This window comes from Thalassophryne amazonica, chromosome 16 (genome assembly GCF_902500255.1).
Source record: "Thalassophryne amazonica chromosome 16, fThaAma1.1, whole genome shotgun sequence".
Taxonomy (NCBI): domain Eukaryota; kingdom Metazoa; phylum Chordata; class Actinopteri; order Batrachoidiformes; family Batrachoididae; genus Thalassophryne; species Thalassophryne amazonica.
In genome coordinates, this window is record NC_047118.1 from 44,531,550 (window position 1) to 44,548,465 (window position 16,916).

Genomic DNA, 16,916 nt, shown 5'->3' on the forward strand with positions numbered 1-16,916 from the left:
CAAGGCTGTAACATAAAAAAATATGGAAAAAGTGAAGCGCCGTGAATACTTTCTGAATGCACCGTAGCAGGAGCGTTCTTTACATGTGTTTGAATGTGAAATTTCTGAAAATACTGGCCTGTCACTTGAAATTTCCTGGTGTGAGCTGCAACTGTTGGCTGTCATCGTCACTGTGCTTAACTCTGATGAAGTGTAGTAGGTTGAAATACATGCTCTGGTCATTGTTATATGAAATATGTTTTAGTTATCTTATTATTTAATAATTATAATTAAATAAAATTAAGAATTACAATTATTTTATAATTTATTTAATTGTCTAATTGGCAGTGTTGGCTTTGCCTCATAAATTCAGCAAAATAAATAGTCTCAATAAATGATAGATTGACGGCTTGAGCACCATCCGATGACACTTATCACTCCTTAATCAGCATTGATGCTCCTACTATGCAGCAATTATTACTTGAATATCAAAGTTTCTATGAGCTGCGCAAATATATTGGCAAAGCTAAAGCAGACAGCAAATTTTGCTCTGGGCGATTTCAGTGCACTCATCGGCGAGGATTGGTAGGCTTGGCCATCTCATGGTTTGATTTTATTTGATTTGCCCCCACTTTCAGCCTTCACCCACCCACCACTCTTACTAGTCATAGTTCTCCAAAATCGGATAAATTTGTATAGTTTTCTCCATCAGAATTGCCAATTCCTGGCATAGTTTTCCACTGCAGGGAACACCACTTACAGCATGAAATTTTTTCAGCTGTGGGACCATCATATTCCTGAAATTTTCACTCCTCCATGATGACAGATAACGCATGTGAAAGCAACAGTAAACACTAAAAAAAAAAAAATCACTGCAAAAGAAACTACACAGTGGTGGGCACAGATAACCAAAAAATTAACTTTGATAACAGAATCAGATAACTGAAGTTATTTTTGATAAAGATAAAACGATAAACCACCCAAAAATGTATCGGAAGTTACAAATAACTGATAAATTCCAGTATTGTCTCTGGTACATTTGGAACTACTAACAATTAATGAATTTGAGTTTTAACACCACGATCGCTTCTGGTAGCATCAAAAGCGACAACAGACCTAAACAATGAGCCCACACTTCTGTCTTTGAACATCTTGCCCCCTGCTGGAAGCACTTGTTTACTACATGGCTTCCAGCACAGAAGCAAGCTGAAAGAAGCCACGAAGCTCAACTCTCTACCCAATCACAGCACTGCCGTCAGGCGGTCTTGGAAAATAAAGCAATGCTGAGTTATGATTTGAGGTATAAATAAAATGAATACTGATAGAATAACTCCATTAATGTCAATTCTGTAATTTGTACAAAGTTAAAATATCTTTTAATGTTGAATAATGCACTAATTCTGAAGTTTTGTAACAAATAGACAGATCGCAAAGGATTCTGGGTAAAATGTACCTCCACTAAACACTGATTGGTTGAGTCATTCATGATGTAAACCAACACGTTAATGTGACGTGTGTTGGAGTTTACAGATAAATGTGCTTTTGTAAGAGCCATATAATAATGATGATTATTACATCTTCCTGACACATAACTCATTCAGATCTTTCATAAATGATCAATATCCTAATATATGGTATTGAAAGTGCAATGACTGCAGAAGACAAACACTGAAATTACCTTTATTGTCAAAATCAAACCCAAAACTCAGAAAAATGTGCTACATTTAAGGCAGAACCCAATTTATCCCTGTGTGCCTCACTGTGCTTTGCAGTCATTAAATCCACATAAGCTTTCAGCAATTCCATATCTGAACAACAATTTTTTTTTAACATTTTTAGTGAGGCAAATAAACAATATAAAATAAAACCAGTTGTGAACATCGGAAAATCCAAATTAAACCTAGATACAGAAGACAGAAATGTACCTCAATCTGCAAGAGCTTCTCTAATTCATGGTTTCTGCACTCCAGAAAATCAGGAGTCAGACAACAGTAACAAACAGATTTAAGACGGTCGGGGGGACAAAGCCTACAGAGATGGTCCGAGGCGTCAGTGTAGTCATGTGATTACATGAAGCACTTCAGTCAGTCCACACGCACATGCTCACAAGAGAATCCACTTCAAAATTCAAAGATCCAGCAAAGCAGCAGCAGTGAAATGTGTTTGAAAGCAACCGGTTCCTCTGCAGAGCTCTTAGTTTCCACAAGTTCACCAGTTCTGTGGGAAAAGCTTCAGTTTGTTTTAAATTCATTGCATATCCTCAGCTCTCACTCCTGAGAGTCTGCAGCGTGAACTGGAGCCTGTTTCTGGCCTTTCCACATAACTCCAGAGCATTGTTGTTCCTGGAAAACCAGACAAGCTTGTCAAAATTTATGCATAAACACCACCAATGCCAAAGATTATGGTATGTGATAAATAAAATTAAATAAAAAATTCATGTCATTTGGTATCACAGGTGAAGTCACTCAAAGAAATCCCCTCAAAAATACCATAGTAAAAAGCAGTAACTTTACAATATACCACTAAGTAAATGCAGGGATTAAAGAAAAAAATAAAAAAAAATAAAAAATATATATATATATGTATATGAAATTTTTTTTTTTGATGACCAAATCATACTGTTCAACTACCTTTTTACAGAAACCCTTTTGTGATTGCTTCCTATTGATTTAAGGTAAAACAAGGTGGAGACAGCTTAGAAAACAGCAAATTGTTCTCTTGTTGAACAAGATTATATTTTATTCACTAACTGTCGCTGCTCTTTTTTAATGCAGCATATAGAAAGACTTTAACCTGCACATTATTTAAATGCTTTTACCTTCATTCAGTACCAATTAAAATCTCAGGCCTGTAGCCAGGATCTGAACCGGGGGGTGGGGGTGGTAGTGGACTCTTGATGACAGGGGGGGTCTGATGGCTGCTCAAGCCCTCCAGATAATACTGGGTTTTTGATGTCCAGGAATGGATTCTGGAGGGCTTTCTGATTACTATTCCACCCCCACCACCAATTTAGTTGTACTGCTTAAGTGTTGTATTTTCTTTTGCACATTTTCACCTTTTCTTTGCCTTAAACTAAAATTGATATCACAACCTACATGTTTGTTTGATAAGCTTACTAACCCCAAGAGCCGTAATCATTGTCATATTTTTACTTCCTTCATCCAAACTGACCTGATTTTAAAGCTGGAACCCCAAACAGACCCAGTAATGTCAAGCATAAGACATTACATAAAAAAGGTATTGCTTCACATCCCACTTTAGTTATGCAGAAAAGTTAAATGAAGTAAACTTATTTTATATGGCTCATCAATTAAACTTAGTCAAGAACTATAGTTAAAACTAGAGTAAAACTTAGTTGTTAAAATTATAAGTAGCAGCAGTATGAAAAATATGTTAAAAGTGGACCTTTAATCAAGGAGTGTTGTGAAGGGCACATCCCCCAACACCCTCCTTCTGTCTGGATTTAGCCCTGGTTTACTCTCCAAGTAGGAACAATCAAGAATTTGTGTATTTATGTGGAAAGCACAACCTCATTGAGAGGTAAGATGATTTTATGAGTGCATTTTACTTCGTAGATAGAGACCGAATGATAAACATGGTCTGAGGAAGGGCAGGTCGCCCGAAACGTTATGTTTTGCTAAATAAAGAGCTGTGGCTGCGCGGATCATTCGGTCTCTATCTTTGGTACAATTTGTCATGGTCCTGCACGCCTTTTTATGTGTATTGGATGTGCATGTCTTTATTGCATTACTTGCATTTTACGTCATGCCTTCTTCAGAAAGCAATTTAAGGCATATTTTGGTGGGGGGGGGGGGGGGGGGGGAAGTGTTATACCCCTATTCCTTCCCGTTTCATCCCAAATTGCAATTCGGGGCATGTTTTGAAGCATCATAGTAATGTGTTGATCCATCTTTGCCAATCTTGAACAGACTTGGTATATGTAGTAGCAGTGGTGGGCACAGTTCAGCTAATCCGATAGCAGATAATTATCAAAGCTAATGTTTTTGCTATCGGATTAGCTTTTCAGATAAGTTTTAAAACCATCATTGGACCAATTATCTTCCAATAAATTTAGTTCCGATAACTTTCAGTCCAATAACATTTTCTTTGCTGGTAAAGTTTAACGGTCAAAAACGTTTGTAAACCCTAAAATCAAACATTTAAGTCTGTTTGTTTTGTGTTTGTAGCCACTGAGCAGACTGGCTGCCTTTCACTTGCTGATGACATCATCATTAAGTGCAAAACGTGATTGGCCAGTCGACGCAGGGAGCATTGTGGGTAGCGTAATTCAGGTTCACTTTGGATGTTACAGTGACTTGTCCACTCGACAAAAAAACAAAACAAAACAAAAACACAGACTAATTTTAACATTATTTTATTTCTTTGTGGCTGTAATTTAATCGCCAAGACTCTGTGGGGGAGAGGAGCTCTCACGGTGTAGCCGATTACAAGTTATACTAGAATAATTTGTTTTGTTACACATTCACCACATTCTACATAGTGTGAACAGCAATGTAATTATACGTTGTGATATCAAATTATGATAGGCCTATCAGGATATGGTGGTAGCATATCAATTCACCCCTAGAAAGGACCCACCTAGACTCAAAGCTGGTGCCCAACTGCTGCGAAGCATGTCACCTCAAGTATGCTAACCAATATGCCACTATTCTATAATAACAGTGGTGTCATGGCCAGTCTGACAATGCAGACGTTTAGACACAGTTTGGATTTTAAAAAAGGACTATGTGGATTATTTATTCAGATGAATCCCACTGAAACACATAAGAATTTATATTTACTACGTGTATTTTACTCTGCCAATCAATGCATTAATGGATGTATTTCGATTGTTTAAGCCACAGAATTCAAAGCATGCAAAAAGAGCGGCAGCTTTTAGCTCGTAAATGATGGTGTATCTAATACAGAGATAAACTGTGACTTCTAATACTGTGTTTTACTGTTATCGGTTATCTGTAATAAAGATACATTTTTTAGCAGTTTATTGTCGTAAAATATAACTTTTCAGTTATATGATTAATGGCTATTAAAGCTAACTTTTTGGTTAGCTGTTCCCACCACTGCGTAGTAGTCATGGCCATCAACGGCACCAGTTTTGAAATTGTCATGAAATTTTCGAGCTGGTCAAAAAATTTCATCTTGATTCACCAAATCGGCATCATTCTGTTACTTCCGGGTTTTCATAGTCTTAAATAGGGACGGGTATCGAGAACCGGTTCCTTTTGGGTATCGTTAAGAAATTATTCGATCCACCGACATCAATAAGCTTTTTGCTTAACAATTCCGTTACTGGTCCTTCAGAGTGGCCGTTGTTTTTGGGGGTGTTTGTCAGGAAAATGATAAATTCTCTTCATTGATTAAAGACCCTGCAGCGGGTCCGTAATAAACTTTTCTGCAGCGTGGCTTTGCTTTGAACCTTGAACCAATCGAAGTAGTGGTTCGCAGATTGAAGCAGTGCTTCGATCTATTGCTTCGTTTATTCATTTTTTTCTTTCACTGTATCTTAATTTTCCCCCGCTAAAACCTTAAAGAGCATAGGTCTGAGTATTATTTACCTTTTTTTTTATGTTAAACCGACCTGTTATGGTCTTCTGAAACAGTTGATAGATGTATTTTATAACAAAAACGGGAGCGATGCTACCGCGTTAGCAATCTATGGCATTTTCAATGTTAAATTTAGCATTAAGCGGTTGCATCTGTCATCACGTTTGGGTGCATTTGTTTTCTGTATAATAAGCGTTTGTTGTCGTAAAAGAGTCAAATGTATTACAAATTGTAATTGTAATTTTTTAAATTTATTTTTGTTTATATATTAATAATCTAATGATTAGTTATTATATACAATTCTAGAGAAAGAGACAAAAAAGAACCTGAATAGAAACACAACAGAAAATATAAAACCAACTAACAATGAACATACATAAATAAATACATACATACATACAGAAATTTTGTTTCCTGTGAACACCTAGTGACTCTTACACCTCCATTTCATCCCTGTTTTATTTAAGTTTAATGACAATTTGTTTTGGTCAAACCATATTTTCAATGTGTTAATTTCTTCAGTGATTTCCTCCAGAACTATCTGCCAAGCTAGAAAACTGCTGCATCCTAGTAAGAGCAGAATACTACTGGAATGAATTTGAATAAGTTTTTTTTTTCCCCCCCCCCCTCACTAAATGGATGCTGCACTCACTGCAGTTTATTGTCTGGAATAGTCCCAGACTGCATTTCAGAGGTTCTAGAATTCAAACATTTTCGTGCAGGTGGTGTTGGGGGGTAATTTTGGGTTTCAGCTTTTTTTGTTTTTCACCACTTTCATCCCTGAATATGTCAATTGTGAGTCACTTTTGTGCAGATTAAAGTTACTAACTGGGACTCCTGTCTTGTTGCAAGAAAGAAATGAGAATCGTCCTCCGTTCTGTTCACACAGCTCCAAACGCTGCGCGGCTCTGACGAGTCAAGTTAGAACGATAGAATCCAGTCTGAATTAGTAACTTCAAAATGAAACACCGTTTTGTTTACTTTTATTTATGTCCAGAGATCAAGGATACAGTGACCAATTTCATATTTATTTACTTTAAGACTCAATGAAATACATAGAAAACCTGTAAAGCCTACTTTTAGTACAAAATTCATGAGGTATCGATAAGGGAATCGATAAGGAATCGGATCGATAATGGCATCAATAGATAAAATCTTATCAATACCCATCCCTAGTCTTAACAGCATCAATCATTCATGTTGTTCAAACATCTTTAAATGGGGGACTCCTAGTAAGTACAGCTTGATACTTGTTTAACTGTGTTTGGGGTGAAAATTTGAAGCAAAAGCAGCGTTTGTGACAGTTCTGGCTGACAACGCAGCTGGGTGCAGCTTTAATTTGTTTTTGAGTGAGTTGCCAGGTCTGTGCTTTATAAGACAGCCAGTTGCCAGGTCTGCACTTTATTAGCCAGTTTGATAGGAGGCAAGCCGGAGTAAGCAGTTTCATCCTGTTGATGTATATTTTCTGGATTGTGGGGGATTGTAATAGAACGGAGTCCTGTGGAATAGGGGTGTTAGTGTTTGTTATGCGTCACAGGTCTGCAGTTGTGTTTTTAGTTAACAACAGGGAGGACACTCAGAGACAGAGCAGACTTTGCAAGAAAAAAAAAAAAAGCTTAAAAATATGTTTGCAAAATGCTGCTCTTTGCTCGCTGTGTTGTCACTGCGCTGTGAGACATCTACACTCCAACACACACACCCCAATCCCTCTCCTCCTCCTCCTGTAGAATGCAGTCAGGACACAGAGACCCACTGCGAGGAGAGAAAAAACAAAAAACAGAGACATTATTCTAAAAATCGATTTTTGAATGTTTTGAATGCGATGTGCATGTGTCCTGCGGACGCTGCATCCGAGGGATGTGGTAAATTTTACATCTTGTGTCCAGCTTTGATCTCTTGCATCAGGATGGCATCAGCCTGAACCCTGCCTTTTGGCAGCCCAATTGATGGAAGTCGGTCATAGCAACGGAGAACTTTAGTCCCTGTAAATGTATTTTATAATAACTAGATTTCAAAATTAATTTGTCGATTTTGTGGAAAATTTAATAGCATGACACCTCAGCTATTCTAACACACTTTATGATAAAAAAAAAAACAAAAAAAAAAAAACAAAAGAACCACCACAGGTGATCAGTGTGTGAGCAGGATCATGTGCACCCCACCGTCTCTACAAGCACCAAGTGGACAGGCAGTCATGTTGATGTGCTTTAATCAGTGCATTTTGTACCTGGGAGCTGCCTGCTGATTGGCTCATTCTGTCACGTCCTTACCGGGACATGAAAGCCTCCAGGATGGCAACGTTGTCCTTGGGGAAGTACTGCTGTCGAACAACGTGCTCCAAAGCCTGGAGGTGTCCAGGAACCATGAGCACAGGCTTCACCTTGTCCTCACTCTGAGGACAGACGTGGAAGTGGGACAGAAGGACAAAGAAAGCAAGGAGTAAGAAATGTTCACAAGCATAAAAAAAAAAAAAACAACAACAAATAAACAAAAAACCCCAAACAAACAGTGAGATACAGGTAGAAACAAATGTGATATTAGATGCCAACAAGATAAAATGCACATTCCAATATTATACATCTGAATGAACTAAAACATTTAGTATATTCATTTTTATCTTCATCAAACGTACCTTGATAAGTCCGAGCAACACCAACAGCGATGATACAAAACCATAACCTTGGAACCCAGGAGTAGCAAAAGCTTTCTTCAAAAGGGCATCTGTTTATCAAAAACATTTCCTCCATCATTAACACAAAAGCACTGAAGTGTTTTCCCTCAAAACATTTATCACAGTGCTGACTGTTATTCCCACGTAACTGTACATTATTACATCCATAGTTCGACTTGCGGGGGAGCTAAGGGGAACTTGGCTCCCCTGAAAAGCTGTGTTACAGGGTTTTTTTTTTGGGGGGGGGGGGGGGGGGGTACACACTGAAGTTTGTATTTATTCTCTTATTACATTTCATTTTTTAAAACACTGGTCTCCACCAAAAAGTGCTTCACTGTGCAGCTCCCCACTAGATTTACAGAACCACATAAACTTGTTGTGTGGGCCGCTGAAGAGGAGGTACTGCTGGCCCACCACCACCAGAGGGCACCCTGCCTGGAGTGCGGGCTCCAGGAACCAGAGGGCGCTGCCGCCTCACAGGAGCAGCTGGGGTGACAGCTGACACTCATCACCTATGACAGCTGTCACCACTCATCTGATCAGCATCGGTATATCAGCAAGACGTCATCTCCACCTCTTTGCCGAGATATCGTTCTACCTGGAAGGTAATATTCTCAGCTGACTGCTTGACAGTAACCTTTTGTGATTTTTGTGAGTGATAGCAGACTCTTTTTCCAACGAGAGGTGGAGGTAGTTTTCCTGCCGTGCGGATTGCTGGGTGCAAACGCGCCCACATTTAATTGTTTTTTTGTTCCTCGCCAGCAGTACCAGGTCCGACACGCGGAGGCAGTGGCCACCTGGGAGTTCGGGACTTGGCGGCTCCAGTATTCCCGGGGTCTGGTGGCGGAGGAAATCGTGTGGTTCCGGTTCTGCTTTGGACAGGCGTCTCCTATCTTCGAGCCTGCCCACACGACGCCTTTGTGAATTGACTCTTGTCTATTGTTGTAATCTGTTGTAGTTGTTGTGCACATTCACAACAGTAAAGTGTTGTTATTTGACCTACTCCATTGTCCGTTCATTTGCGCCCCCTGTTGTGGGTCCATGTACCTACACTTTCCCAACAAAACTCATCATTTAGCGGGCGCGATTTGGTGAAAGAGCTACTCAACTTGCTGTGAATATTACTGACAAGTATTGCAACAAGTTACATGAACGAAGCCTCTCCTCACTTGTTTGCGGATTTAAATGAGGTTGTTGTTACTGTGTCCGTACAAAATCTTACTAATGGTATTAACTGCTAGTAGTAGTAACAGAGTATTTAACAGGGTTACTGACCTCATTGCCGTGCACTTACTTATGCGCATGCATGCATGTGTGGGAATTCACAGGAAAATAGGGCTTCCCCAAAAGCCACTGTGTAATTCGAAAGCTGGTTACATCTTATAATTTCTATAACATTGTTTCTAGTGTAGAAAATACGACAGTTCTAGAATACTTTTGTCTCACCGATACTATCCAAAACTGCATTCTTTACATCAGCGTTGTCCTCTTTGTACACGGAGGCAATCTTCAGGAAGGCTTCAGCTGTCTTTGTGGCATCAGACACATCCACCTAAACACAGTGTAGATTAAAAACAAAAAATCTTCAAGTCAGCAATAAAAGCGGTTGGACTTCGGCGGCTGCAATAACTACTACACTGACTTATTGTTCGATGAACATGATCATTGTGTTGGCCTTGATAACTTGCCCTTTACATGCATTGTTTGTTTACATAAGTCACCAACATGTCAGTGACTTGTGTTGCTTCTGTCCCTCATCTACTGCTCACTGTGTGGGAGGCGCTACAACAGGCCTCCCACACTGCTAATCAAGGGCCATAACTCTGGTAAAACGGGACCAACTCGAACAATATAATATGCGTATTACCAACCTATAACAAGGACTTGTACCAAGTTTCACAAAATTCCTCCTAAAAATGTTCCGAGTTGATATCAGAACATTTATACCCTTTTTGGGACAGACAGGCAGAAATTGCTACGACATAATGCCCCTTTGGGCCTTCAGCCCAGGGGAATAAAAACTTAAATAATTATTTGTCTTCATTTTCATCTACAAGCATTTAACTGCATTCAGAATGTTACTGTAGCCATCAAGGACGGTAGCTGTATTTCCTGTACTACTGCTGCCACCATGTGGGTACAACAGAAAACTACATGGAGCAAACGTGGAAGAAAAGGCTTGACATCTGGTCCCATTTTAAAGGACATGTCACACCGAAATCATAACAATTAAGATTTAGACTGAGTGGTCATCCATGATCCACCGGGATTACTTTGTGCACTTCCATGACCGGTTTCAAAGCATACGGCATTTGCAACAAACAGCTACGGAGACGTCCAAAAACAAAGTTCTCGTGAGTATTTGTGTGTTTCCTTCCAACAGCGGTGACATGACTATAAGAAGCATCCCAGAGCACGCTTGAATAGAATGCAGCTGCTAATGTTAAGAACTGAGGCACAGATTTAATTCCAGGGTTTACATAAGTGTGATGTCGTGTTATGATGACTTGTTTTTAAGTGATAACTGTTAATTTTGATGCAGTCACGGTAAAAGCAGCAGCCCTGAGAAGGTTTAGTGCACCTGCACAGCCATTGGTCATAAATGCAGCCTGTTAAAATCAAAACAAATGCTTATAAGTGTTGTATATAACTATGAATATATATCATTAAGTTGCCTGTGACAAAACAATGTCACGGAGACATTCCACATTCACATACAAAGCAGCAACAAACAGCTGACATGTGGGTTAAAACGGCTGCTGCGCTTTTTTAAACCCTCATATTAGCTGTTATTTGCAGCTTTGTACACAGATGAGAAATATCACAGATGTGATCACATCTGATAATCAGATCTGTGATATATTCACATCTGGCACTTTGTTCTTCTGGCAATGAGGAGACATTAGCCCATACCACCCTTTTGAAATCCAAACCATTGATTTAGAACATTTTATTATTAATTAATATATTTTAGTTATTATTTTTACATTTCAATTCCAATGTTAAATATTCTTGAGAATTAAAAGTTCATTGCTCTCGAAAGGATATATTTATATATTTTTTATATCAATGGCATAAAATGATCTGAAAATAAACTAGATGATAATATTGTGAGAGTATTGTTTATTGTGGTATTTTCTGAGGCAATTTATCGTCCAGCAAAATGTGTTATTTTGACAGGCCTAGTTGGACTTATCTTAAACTGAAGCTGGCACACCTGCTTCAGCATATTTACCTGTTGCTCAATCAGCAAGGATCTCTTGGCTCCCAATTTGAGCAATTTGTCTGGAGACGGGAAGCTCAGGAAAGAGGAGACATCTGGAGGCCGAGGAGGTGATACAGGGGTGGACAACTGTAAAATGGGAGGTGAGAGACAGGGGGTGGGGGGTGGAGAAGAGATGCATGAGCATCATCTTGATCTAGTGAGTAACCACAGGCTGTGGCATTGACCTGGCACAGGCTCATCTGGAGGAGGTCCTCAAGGTGAAAGAAGATCAAGAACAGCTGAAGGAGGAGCTGAAAGCTCTGAAGAAGACCTTGTAGAAAGAGCGGGCAGCGTTAAAAGTAGAGCAGGCTAAAGAGAAAAGCTACCAGAAAAAGCCTGAAGCTCAGGAAAGTGGTGAAACAGCAGGAAACCAGATAACAGGAACAGCTGAAAGGCCAGATTCAAAAAGGAGACAGACTCCAGATGGATAAATAATGTATTTATATTTTGTTTGTATTGTTGTTGTTTTTTCTGTCAACAGTCTGACAGATGGAAACACCTGCCTCAGACTGATGGAAAATGTGTCAAGACTACAAGCTGTAATACAGTAAAAGTACATATAATGGATTCAAGTGGACCAGCAAACTTTGTCCGTTATAACCTAAATCTGTTATATGTATGAAACGGACAAAATCCATAATATGTATGTAATGGAAAAGTTACAGTCAGGCGGCACAGAACAATCTACGGGGAATCCTGACTCAGGACCTGCCTCATTTAATGACAAAATGAGTAGCATGTTCAGAAAAATAAATAAATGCCTGCCTTAAATAAGCGGCGGGCATTATGTGCATTAAATATATTACACTACTCAAGATAAATAGAAACAGAAATGTTAAATTATTTGGAGTCTCTAAATACATATTTTACGTGATCACTGATACTTGAGCGCTGACAGGCTCTTGTACAGCGTTATGAGTTATCAGATTACAGCACCACATTTATCTGACCTTGTTCCTAATATTTTCCTCTTCCTCCTCTTCCACTTCCTCCAACTCTTCTTCATCATCTTCCTCCTCGTCATCCTCTTCCTCCTCCTCCCCCTCCTCCTCATTATAGTCCTCTTCCTCTTCTTCATCATCATCCTCGACAACATCATCATCAGCATCCTCATCGTCATCTTCAGGCTCACCCTCGTCTTCACTGAATGAAATCAGAACAAAGTTTGTCAGTGAGGGTTTGGGATGGAAAAAATAAAAAAATACCAATTAAATTTGATAACATTGACCCGGGAATAGAAGTTGAATAAATTCAGCCCACTGAATCCTAAGCCTTAGGGAATACCCATGAAGTTACAGTACAGCTGGAAAGTATTCACTGTTTCCATGTTTTGTTATGTTACAGCTGTATTCCAAAATGAATAAACTCTGTCCCCCCGCCCTTTGCTCCATAATTTCACAATTCATTTCATTTTATATAGCGGCAAATCACAACAAAGCTGCCTCAAGTCGTTTAACACGAGTAAGGTCTAACCTTAACAACCCCTAGAGCAAACACACAGATGACAGTGGTAAGGAAAAGCTCCTTCTGAGATATTGAGGAAGAAACCACAAGCAGACCAGACTCAGACTCAATACTTTATTGATGCACCTTTGGCAGCAATTATAGCCTCAAATGTTGAATATGATGCCAGAAGCTTATCTTTGGGCAGTTCTGGCCATTCCTCTTTGGATAGGGAGTGTCGGTGCACAGCCATTTTCAGATCTCTCCAGAGATGTTTAATTGGATTCAGGTCTGGGCTTTGGCTGAGCCACTCAAGGACATTCACAGAGTTGGCCTGAAGTCACTCCTGTGATATCAAAATGTCCTCGCGTCAAGCAATCCAGTCCAATCGAAGATTCAAGCTTCTCTACTTCCCCTCCCAAAATGAGACGTCCTGCGTTCTTTATGAATTAAATTGATGCTGACGTGCAGCACAGCCGGCTGCAAGAGCTCAGCTCAGAGGTACGGCATGACATTCATGCCAGTAATGACTGGAAGGAAATGCTTTTAACAAAAACTACAGATTTTGTTTATTTCTATTTATGTCCAGAGATCAAGGATCCACCATGTAGAGTTTATTATGTCCAAAGTTTAAGGATCCATTGACCAATTTCATATTTATTTACTTTAAGACTCAATAAAATGTTGTTCAATTTAAATTCAATTTAATCTGCTTATAAAGCGCCAAATCACAACAAAAGCCATCTCAAGGCGCCTCAGATAGAACAGTTCAACATAAAAATTAAAATAAACAAATAAAAATAAAAAATTCAAATACATAATTAAAAACAGAAGTAAAATAATAAAACAGATAAAAAATAAAAACTATTCATAAGAAAGGGAATAAAAATAGGCTTTAAGTCTTGACTTAAAAATGTCCACGGACTCCGACTGCCTCACGGTCACAGGAAGACCATTCCACAGAGCGGGTGCATGATAAGAAAAAGCTTTTTGACCCGCTGACATAGAAAACCTGTAAAGCCTACGATAAAACGTGTTGCCTATCGATAAAATCTTATCGATACCCATCCCTAGTCTCTGGTGTGTGTGAAAGTCAGAGAGGAAGAGCATTACAATTAATTTTTCATCAAGCTATTTGAATCTTCACACATTTATATAAATTTTGAATCAATTCACAATGCATCATTACAGCCTCAGTTTATACAACCTCAGTCGCTTAAAAATGTTCACAAAATGATTACCTGAGTGATCCTAGAATCTCACCCATGTTCATGCTGTCCATGGCTTTTTTCAAAGCATTGCAGCCTTCATCTCCAAGATTGTTACCTGCACAATTTTATGTAATGGAGACAGAAATTACTTTTGAGCATATTCATAGATAAGACACAAAGTAGAAGTAACTTGAAAAGCAAGAAGTTGCTTGAGAAAAATTACAGACTGGTCCATGTTATTAGGGAAGGAAAATTAGTTTTGGTCATTCATGTTGCTTTCCAACCTACAGCAAAGATATGTTTTGATGTGCTTGTACCATTTAAGTCCAGTCTCTCGAGCTGGTCCTTGTCCTTCACTGCTTGTGCCACTGCCAGAGCAGCTTCCTCTGTAATCTCACAAAATGACAGATTCAGCTCCTGTCACACAAAGGGACAATTACAAAGGAGAACACCCCCCCAAAAGTTTAAAACATGATAAAGCAAGAAATTCCACAGTTAACCACTAATCAGGCCTGTCACAAATGGTTTTGATGAAAGGTATGTTGTCCCAGAAATAATTTTGATAAACTACATTACACTCATTAAAAAAGTAAACTAATAATGAAGGAGGCCCTTTCGAAGAGTCATAAACTTTTAATTCTTAAGGACACAGACAGGAATGTGAAAGAAATATTAAAATACCCCAAATAAGCAAGAAATAGAATGGACTCTGACTCTGTTAGCAAAAACTCCACTAAACAGTTAATGGTTTATTTACATTTAGAGGCTTTCTTCTCATTCAGCTAAACCCAAAGCATTCCTACAGAGGTGGAACTATAGAGTGTGGCTTGGAAACAAAGCTCATTTGGATTTAATTTGGCTGGAATTATGTGGTTGTCATTAAATACACCTATTAGCTAGGCAACTCAAAGTATTTCTGTGTAGGCTCTCAGTTGTCCAGGTGGTTTCCATAGTAGAGAAGCTTGAATCTTCGACTGGACTGGGTTGCTTGACGTGAGGACGTTTCGCTTCAAATCACAGAAGCTTCCTCAGCTAAAATTCTTGCTCTGGTAGTCTGATTTCTGTCTTGACTCTTGTAGAGAAGAATAAACCAGAAGCCAACAAAAGCTGGAGTTTTTTAACCTAACCAGACCCCACCTACCGAGAGGCTGACTGCTATAGGCTAGTGACTAACAATAGCTCTAATTAGCACCTATTGTGCTCTAGTTAGCACTCTCCTAATGACAGGACGGAAGCCTCCCCTGATGGCTCCCTTAACGACTCTCTCCTGATGACGTGAATGACTCATTACCATGAATAAAAGACTGAAACTGCTTTGACCTGAGTACCACATTGTAAACAGGGGACAAAGCATGTCTGAGACCCGCGCCGTGGTTAAGGCTGGGTTTCAACTGTTTTACAAAGAATGCTTCCTTGACACCTCTCTCAAACCATTTCTTCTCTCTGGCTAAGATTTTAACTTCCTTGTCCTCAAACGTGTGGTTAGTGTCTTTCAGGTGGAGATGAACTGCAGACTGAGGTCCAGTGGCGACCTCTCTGCGGTGCTGGTATAGCCTCTTGTGTAAAAGTTGCTTCGTCTCACCTATGTAGTGTTCATTACAGTTTTCCTGACATCTGATATGATACACTACATTGCTCTGTTTGTAACTAGGGATCCTGTCCTTAGGGTGAACTAATTTCTGTCTCAAGGTGTTGACTGGTTTAAACTAAACTGGGATTTTGTGCTGTCTGGAGATCCTCTGTAGTTTTTCCCCTACTCCTGCTAAATAAGGGAGAGACACTCTTCTTCTTGTCTCAGTCTCCTGTCTATCTGGTCTCTTTGTTTTCTGGGACTTCTGCACTTTGTCCAGGGACCAACGTGGGTACCCACATACTGTGAGGGCTTTCCGTACAAGTTGTTGCTCTTTAGCCCTTCCCTCTGCAGTTGTGGGCACCTGTAGGGCTCTGTGTTGAAGAGTCCTGATCACCCCGACCTTGTGTTCAAGAGGGTGGTTTGAGCCAAAGAGCAGATATTGGTCAGTGTGAGTGGGTTTTCTGTAAACCTCTGTCTGGAGCTGCCTGTTCTCTCCAATCGTAACATCACAGTCCAAGAAGGCTAAATGGTTGTTTCTGGCATCCTCACGTGTGAACTTGATATTGGAGTCCACCGAATTGATGTGTTCTGTAAAGTCCTCGACCTCCTGTTGCTTGATTTTAACCCATGTGTCATCGACATATCTGAACCAGTGACTGGGAGAGATGCCCGTGAACGACGTCAAGGCTGTCTTCTCCACTCGCTCCATGTACAGATTGGCCACAATGGGGGATACTGGAGACCCCATCGCACAACCATGGATCTGCCTGTAGTAATTCCCCCTAAACAGGAAATACGTGGTGTTAAGACAGATCTCCAAGAGTTGGCAGATGTGGTCTGGTGTGAGTTTGGTCCTTTCAGGTAGAGACACATCTTCCAGCAGTCTCTGCCTCACAGCTGAGATGGCCTCAGCGGTGGGGATGCAGGTGAACAAGAAGTCACATCAAATTACACCATTGTTTCATCTGCCTCCTCCGGTCCTTGATTTGATTTGATTTGAGCCGCGGTTAAGGCTGGGTTTCAACTGTTTTACAAAGAATGCTTCCTTGACACCTCTCTCAAACCATTTCTTCTACAGGCAGATCCATGGTTGTGCGATGGGGTCTCCGGTATCCCCCATTGTGGCCAATCTGTACATGGAGCAAGTGGAGAAGACAGCCTTGACGTCGTTCACGGGCATCTCTCCCAGTCACTGGTTCAGATATGTCG

General features: G+C 39.8%; 1 protein-coding gene across 2 annotated transcripts in view; it reads right to left on the reverse strand.

Moving 5' to 3' along the window:
- Positions 1–1,632: 1,632 nt before the first annotated feature.
- The window catches only part of rangap1a (RAN GTPase activating protein 1a), a 37,462-nt gene continuing 22,178 nt past the window's right edge, over positions 1,633–16,916 (reverse strand). The window contains exons 9-16 of one of the 2 annotated variants that reach the window (XM_034189407.1): positions 14,452–14,551; positions 14,165–14,249; positions 12,431–12,623; positions 11,451–11,567; positions 9,662–9,767; positions 8,177–8,265; positions 7,815–7,936; positions 1,633–2,321 (exon numbers count right to left, since the gene is read on the reverse strand). In XM_034189407.1, the coding sequence (XP_034045298.1) occupies positions 2,240–2,321; positions 7,815–7,936; positions 8,177–8,265; positions 9,662–9,767; positions 11,451–11,567; positions 12,431–12,623; positions 14,165–14,249; positions 14,452–14,551 (894 nt within the window). In that variant the 3' untranslated portion in view covers positions 1,633–2,239. Of the gene's footprint in view, positions 2,322–7,771; positions 7,937–8,176; positions 8,266–9,661; positions 9,768–11,450; positions 11,568–12,430; positions 12,624–14,164; positions 14,250–14,451; positions 14,552–16,916 lie in introns of both variants that reach the window. The other variant, XM_034189408.1, reaches the window with a different exon arrangement.